The sequence below is a fragment of the Tenrec ecaudatus genome, chromosome 12 (genome assembly GCF_050624435.1).
Source record: "Tenrec ecaudatus isolate mTenEca1 chromosome 12, mTenEca1.hap1, whole genome shotgun sequence".
NCBI classification, from domain to species: Eukaryota; Metazoa; Chordata; class Mammalia; order Afrosoricida; family Tenrecidae; genus Tenrec; species Tenrec ecaudatus.
This window is the reverse complement of record NC_134541.1, coordinates 6975535-6983297: the sequence shown is the minus strand read 5'-3', so window position 1 is coordinate 6983297 and position 7763 is coordinate 6975535. Positions and strand designations below refer to the sequence as shown.

The 7763-nt window shown below is 51.0% G+C and overlaps 1 protein-coding gene across 1 annotated transcript; it reads left to right on the top strand.

The window, feature by feature from the left end:
• Positions 1-6575: 6575 nt before the first annotated feature.
• MC3R (melanocortin 3 receptor) lies at positions 6576-7553 on the top strand. Its single transcript, XM_075527693.1, has one exon. The coding sequence runs from the start codon at positions 6576-6578 to the stop codon at positions 7551-7553; it is 978 nt and encodes a 325-aa protein (XP_075383808.1).
• Positions 7554-7763: the final 210 nt, after the last annotated feature.

The following is a 7763-nucleotide window of genomic DNA, read 5'->3' as shown; positions in this document are numbered from 1 at the left end:
TCCTGAGCTGCCTTGAAGGGATGATCAGAGGTTAACCAGGTAAAGTGTGGTGAGCGGGGGTGGAACCTTCTCAACAGAGGAGGGGAGAGCTTGTGCAGAGCTCTGCTCTAAAGCCGAAGAGAGACTACACATTGAACAGACTGATTGTTGTTGTTGGATGCTGTCCAGTTGGCTCCGACTCCTGGTGACCCCGAGCACAGTGGAACAAAACACTGTCTGGTCCTGCCCCATTGCTCCCACGAATCGAATGGCATCCTCCCAAAATCGGTGTCAACTTGGCTTGGCCATGGTTCTCAATGGGTTGGCAATTGTGTGATGATGCAATCATTCCTTTTGATGGGATCCAGTGTGGTCGATTAGACATTGATAGGGGAGGCTCTTGCCACTACCCTGATGCAATATAAAGAGAGTTTCCCTGGATGTGACCTGCGCCCCAGGCAAGAGCTACAAGGAGAAAGAATTGAGCGGAGAACAAGGTCCCTCATGACGACCAAGAAAGAAGAGCCAGGATCCGCATGCCTCCTTGGGACTCAGGTTCCCTTTGCCGAGAACCTCCTATATCTAGGGAAAAGAATGATGTCAAGACACATGGAGATCTCCCTCCATGAGACACTCGGTCCACGTGTGAAAGAAGAGAAGGACCTTCTCCCAGAGCTCACAGAAAAAAGGAGCTTTCCTCTAGAATGCTGTATTTGGACTTGTAGCCTTCTGCGTTGCGAGAGAATACATTTCTGTTTGCTAAAAACACTAATTGGTGGCATTTCTGGTACAGCAGCATTAGATAATCCCCAAGAGCAGTCACGTATTGGACCATTGTGGCTCACAGGGTTTTCATGGGCTGATTTTTGGAAGTAGAACTCCAGGCCTGTCTTCCTAGTCTTAGTACTAGGCTGTTCAGTAACCTAGCCATATGCAGGCTGTGCTGGCAGACAGCCCATGGCCGTGCACGAGGTGCATTGACCTGAATCACACCCAGGTCTCCCACAAGGAAGGCAACAATTCTACCGCTGAAGAGAATGTCCTCCAACTGCTGCACAGTGGATGTCAACTCGTCGTGACCCCACGGGGCAGAGGACAACTGTCCTCTGAAATCATCACAGAAACAGATGGCCACCTCCTTTCCAGTGGAGCGGCTAATGGGTTTGAGCCACTGGCCTTCCAGTTAGCAGCTGAGCATTTCACCTCTGTGCTCCCTGGGCTTCTTGCCGGTCAAGTTTGTCATGTATGGAGTTGGTCCCGGCTCATAGTGACCCTGTCAGGCAACGTAGAGGTGTCCCTGGGATTTCTGAGGCTGTCCATCTCAGTGGGAGCAGAAAGCCTCATCTTTCTCTCATGGAGCAGCTGGTGGATTTCCAACAGCTGACCTTGGTGATCAGCAGCAGCCCAACTTGCAACCACAACAACACCAAGGGTCCTCCCCAAACATCCCAAAGGGGGATTTCTCCTGGCTCTCAGACTGAGAGGCGGGCATCTTTTATGCCCCCAGGAATGGCCGTGTCTCACAAACAGCAGGACTCTCCCAGCAGTCTCTCTTGACCCTCCAGCTTGTCCACCCTGGCTGGTCCAGCTACCTTCGAGAAGGGAGTGTGTTTCCCCTCCTGCATAGAAGGCCGAGCATCTCTCCGTCACGTTGACTTCCCTGCCCTCCTCACTGAATTCCTGTCAGACCCTTGCTCTCATTCTAAGACAATGTGTCCTTTTCTTACTGATATCCAAGTGTTCTTTGTGTGTAACATACCCTTTGCTATCTTCATGGTACACTGGGCTGCTAACACAAAGGTTGGCAGTTCAAACCCACCAGCCACTCCACGGCAGAAAGATGAGGCAGTCTGCTTCCATAGAGACAAACCACCTCAGAATCCCAATGGGCAGTTCTGTTCTGTCCCACAGGGTCGCTGTGAGTAGAATCCACTCTCGGGCACGTGGTGGGTTTTTTTCATAGTAAAGTGCGGGTTGCCCATGGTGCTTAAGATCTCTTCACGCTAAGGTTTTTGTTTTTAAGTTTTAGTGGCAGGTAAGTCACATATCACATGCTTCAATAGTTCCCTAGCGTCGAGAAGAGTTGTACACTCATCACCACAATCAGTTTTAGAGCATTTTCCTCATTTTTATACTACTTGGCATTAGCTTCCCATCTCCCCTCACCCTCCCTTGGCACACCCCCAAGGAGCTATTGAACCAGTTACTGTTGCTATAGATGTACCTATTCTGTATTTCATACACAGAAAAACAATTAAAAATAACTAGTACAAGGCATCATCAACAAATTTTTTACCATCGTGAATGAAGGGGGAAGTGCAGAGTGGAGACCCAAAGCCCATTTGTTGGCCAATGGAGTTCCCCTCCCAGAGGGGTCTAGAGAAGAAGATGAGTCAGTCAGGGTGCGACGTAGCACCGATGAAGAATACAGCTTTCCTCCAGTTCCTAAATGCTTCCTCTCCCCCACCCCCCACTATCATGGTCCCAATTCTACCTTGCAAGTCTGGATAGAGCAGAGGTTGTACACTGGTGCAGATGGGAGCTGGAGGCACAGGGAATCCAGGGCGGATGATACCTTCAGGACTAGGGGTGTGAGGGGCGATGCTGGGAGGGTAGAGGGAGAGGGGGTTGGAAAGGGGGAACTGATTACAAGGATCTACATGTGACCTCCTCCCTGGGGGACGGACAACAGAAAAGGGGGTGAAGGGAGATGCCAGATAGGGCAAGATATAACAAAATAATCATTTATAAATTATCAAGGACTCATGAGGGAGGGGGAAGCGGGGAGGGAGGGGAAAAAGAGGACTTGATGCAAAGGGCTTTAAGTGGAGAGCAAATGCTTTGAAAATGATGAGGGCAAAGAATGTACGGATGTGCTTTATACAATTGATGTATGTATATGTATGGTTTGTGATAAAAGTCATATGAGTCCCTATTAAAATGTTTTTTAAAAGATATATTGAAAAAACTAATAATAAAGTAAAATTAAATTTGAGTGTTTAAGTAAACACTCAATTTGAGTGTTTAAGTAAATTTGAGTGTTTAAGTAAAATTAATCTGAGTGTTTACTGTTTTCTGCTTCCTTTGCCATTACAGCTTTCCTCTGTTTTATTTTGTTGCTGTTGTCGGGCTTCTTATTTCTTTTTCTCTGTTTTCCTTCATATGGAGTCCAGCATAAGTCAGCCTCTAGAGGCAGTAACTGGATTAACACTTTCTTGGGGTCATGATGGGAGAACTAGGAGGGAATGAGGAGCTGATGATAATGAGGACAAAAAGGGAGAAACTGTTCTAACATGTGGTGATAGTCACACAACTCTTTTTAATATGTTTAAATGACTGAGTTGTATTATATGTGAATTATGTGTTAAAACTGTTACTGTCTGGTGACCGGACCAGTGTGCAGCTGCCTTAGCTAGTTCTCTGCCTCAACTTTTGATCTACACTACTGGTGGGACACCCAACCCATGGACATTGTCACTAGAGCTTAAGGTTCTTTCGAGATCTGCTTTGCCACACTGCTGGTTTATTCATTGCTTGAACTGGGGACTGTCGGCTCCTGTCACCTGGCTGACTATTGGTGACCTGCCCTGCTATTTGCTGCCTGTGACCAGACTGCCTGAATTTCTCTATGGAAGAGTCATATCATACAACTGCTCACCCCCTGCAAGACACTCTACTGACAAGGTTGACTCCCTGCAAGACATCCCTGAGGAGAAGCACACGGACCTACCCTGATGCAGCCCTGGATGCTGGAGAAGCCACTTGGAGACCCTTGCCAGCACTGAAATGTTTACAACACCAATAGATCCATAAACTTTCTACCCACTGGCCTGTAATCGTCCTGCATTAGGCGTCATTGCATGTGCTTTGTGAGTCTGAAGAGGACTTTATAGATTAGTATCAGACATATGGGCTAACATTGGACCTATGAACTTTATCTGGACTAGGCTGGGATGTTTTCTTTATGTACAGTTGCTCTTGTATATAAAGCTCTTTATTATACACATATCAGTGTCCATGAATTTGTTTTGCTAGTCTACCCAGGCTAACACAAATAGAAAAAATGAAAGATGATGGGAATTTTCCATGAACCTTCTGAAGCTCCTGGAACAGACAGTCCTTGACTGATGATGCATTCAAGCTAACAATGAGCCACACTTAAAAATGTCTTTGTTTTTTGGTACATCTTATTGTGCGGCTTATGTACTGCATATAACATTGTAGTGTGCAATTTGATGTTATCTCTCCCTGATGTTCACTTTCAGATTCAAAGATAGATGTTTAAAGATAGTGACAATAAAGGGGATTATTAATGAAAACTGAAAATAAAAAGAGGAATTTAACTTACAGCAGAACAAACTCAAGATAGAGCAGTCAGAATGGAACCCAGGAGTAAGACTGGGACTACCTACAGGTGTTAGATGGGTGAATCCATTTGGTGTGTGTGTGTGTGTGTGTGTGTGTGTGTGTACTAAGTGCTTCCTGAGCTTACGTAATCTAATGTGAACCAAATATAAGACCACACTGCCAAGTACGCCACCTGGTAGGTCAACCTCTAGACTCAGACTCTTAACTCATCCAGTTTAAAATAGATCTCCATCCTCTGGCCCTCACCCCACAGTCCCTGATGCAATGAGTGCCTGAACCTCTGTGATCTACTGCCTCAGTCTCCTCATTCATTCCTCCACAGCCCTACCCTGGTCCAGGCCACCATTATCTCCCAGTCCCCTCTAGTCTGGTCTCCATGGCTCCACTTACCTCTTTCCAGTCCATTCTCCACTCTGTACCCAGGAGTCTGTCTAAAGCACAGGTCCCATTGCACATCTGTCCCTATGTACTCCAGGTGCCGTCCAGACTCCCAAGGAAGGGTTGAGACAGCGCTTCTTTAGGATTCTTTGGACGCTTCTTGCCTCCTTTTTTAAGAAAACACCCATGCAGCTTCATTTCTGAACTTTGCCTTCCAACCACAAGCTCTAGCCTGAACCAATGACTCCAGCCTTTTCTGGCACCCCCCTTTCTCCTCTGCAGAGCTCACCTGGCTGGGCATCAGTTCACCTGTCAAAAAAGTAAAGCACTCCTGCCTGCATCCTACTCCTATCTGGGTGATGTGGATCCTGCCTGGCAGGTTGGATCCCAGCACCCACATCCCGTGCTTGGTTCCCACACATAATGGGGTGCACACCCAGGGCTGAAAACCCCTGCTCATTTTCCCCCAGGCTGTTTCCCCTCAAGTTGATGTTCTCTTCACCCCACCACCCACCTTCCCACCATGGAGAGTGCCTGTCTTCTCGGCAGCCAGAGCTGGACTGCCCCTTCCCCCTCCACATCCTCCTTGACTGGCCCAGCTAGGGGCCCCTTCTCTCTGCCCCCACACCCCGGGCTTTCCGGAGTCGTGTGCACCACATGATGTGAGTACCTGACCTCCTGCACCAGACTCAAGGAAGGCCAGGGCTGGACCGGGGTGGATTACCCAACAATCAAGGTAAGCACAGGTAAGTTCACTACAGCGGAGCGAGCGAGCCTATGCTTACCTCACACACGAGATACTCTGTCCCTGTCATGGACTGCACGTTGGAAAAGAGGTCTGGCTTCTATAGGAAGGGGACCCGTGCCAACCAGCCCTGGGAGCAGGTCCTTGGAGGTGGTGGGAAAGTGTAGGCAGATTAGCAAATTGGCCACAAGCAAGCACCATTGCCTGCCTTGGTTATTAAGCAATCACACCCTGGCTCTCCCTTTCTGTCTTACTCACCATGGTATTCCTTGTCACCCGGCCGAAACCTGTCCCTTAGTAGGTGCTTAGTAAATCCCAGCTGAGGGAAGAGAAATGAATGAACGCAAGCAGTGGATGGATGTGGCAGCATCCGACCGCTAAGATCTGCAGGGCCCAAGCAGCGCACAATCCCCGTCTGGCCTGCAGAGGGCGAAGGCGAGCCGTGTCGTCTGCGAGCCCCCGGAGCTGGGTACCAGCTGTCAGTCAGCGCGGCGCCCTCCGCTCAGTGGTCACTTGGCTGCGCTGAAGATTAAGTAGGAGTTGTTTGCCCAGGGTCCGTGTATAAAGCCTGAGTTTTCTCCCCTCATGTCTAGCGACAGGTACCCTACCCTGCCTTGCTATGAGAGCCGTGGTCACTGTAGCAACCAGTGGCGGGTTTCCTGTCCCCAGATGGGGGTGTGAGGACAGCCAGAGAGGTGGGGGGCTAGGGGGAGAGGGAGAGGGAGAGGAATAGAGAAAGAGGGGCTGCAAAACAGCTCCTCCTGGAGACGCGGGGGTAGAGGAAAATTCTCTGTTTTCAGGCTGATACCCTCCTTCTCTCTGTCTCTGTGTCTCTGTCTCTGGGTGTGGGTCTGTCTATGTCTCTGTGCATGTGGTCTGTGTGTAAGCATCTTGCTCTCTGTGTGTGTGTGTGTGTGTGTGTGTGTGTGTGTCTGTCTGTCTGTCTGTCTGTCTCTCACTCTCTCATATTCTGGAGAGAAAAAACTCAAGTCCAGGCTGGACCAGCCTCTTACCCCCACCCCTCCTCACACACATACACACACGGAGAAAGCAGCTGCATCTGGGGGGAGCTTCTCCCCCGCCTTCAGGAGCAGCAGCTTGAACCATGGACGCCTCCTCTTCCTGTTGCCTGCTGCCGGCCCAGCCAATGCTGCCCAATGCCTCAGGCGCCCCCACGGCCCCAGCCTCGGCCAACCAGAGCAGCAGCAGGTTCTGCGAGCAGGTCTTCATTCGGCCCGAGGTCTTCCTGGTGCTGGGCATCGTCAGCTTGCTGGAGAACGCCCTGGTCATCCTGGCCGTGGCCCGCAATGACAACCTGCACTCCCCCATGTACTTCTTCCTCTGCAGCCTGGCCGTGGCCGACCTGCTGGTGAGTGTGTCCAATGCCCTGGAGACCGTCATGATCGCCGTGGTCAACAGCGACAGCCTGGCCTTCGAGGACCAGTTCATCCAGCACATGGACAACGTCTTCGACTCCATGATCTGCATCTCCCTGGTGGCCTCCATCTGCAACCTGCTGGCCATTGCCGTCGACAGGTATGTGACCATCTTCTATGCGCTGCGTTACCACAGCATCATGACCGTCAGGAAGGCGCTGGGCCTCATCGCGGCCATCTGGGTCAGCTGCGGTGTCTGCGGCGTGGTCTTCATCATCCACTCCGAGAGCAAGATGGTCATCGTGTGCCTCATCACCCTGTTCTTCGCCATGCTGCTGCTCATGGGCACGCTCTACGTGCACATGTTCCTCTTCGCCCGGCTGCATGTCAAGCGCATCGCGGTCCTGCCCCCCGCCGACGGGGCGACCCCGCCCCAGCACTCGTGCTTGAAGGGCGCTGTCACCGTCACCATCCTGCTAGGGGTGTTCATCTTCTGCTGGGCGCCCTTCTTCCTCCACCTGGTCTTCATCATCACCTGCCCCACCAACCCCTACTGCGTGTGCTACATGGCCCACTTCAACGCCTACCTGGTGCTCATCATGTGCAACTCCGTCATCGACCCCCTCATCTACGCCTTCCGCAGCCTGGAGCTGCGCAGCACCTTCAAGGAGATCCTGTGCGGCTGCAAAAGCCTGGCCCTGGGCTAGCGCGCCCCTGGACTGACCTCCCCGTGCTGGCTGGCGAGAAGAAGGCAGGACCGAAAACGAAAAGTCTGCGTGCACAGCCACCGCTTTCCACGCCGGCTTCTTTCAGAAAGTGCACAACCTTCCAAAAGGAGACCGGTGTCTCCCAGGCTCTCTGCAAGCACCCCAGGGTGGGTAAGTAGCAAACTCTGGTTGGGGACCATGATGGCGGTG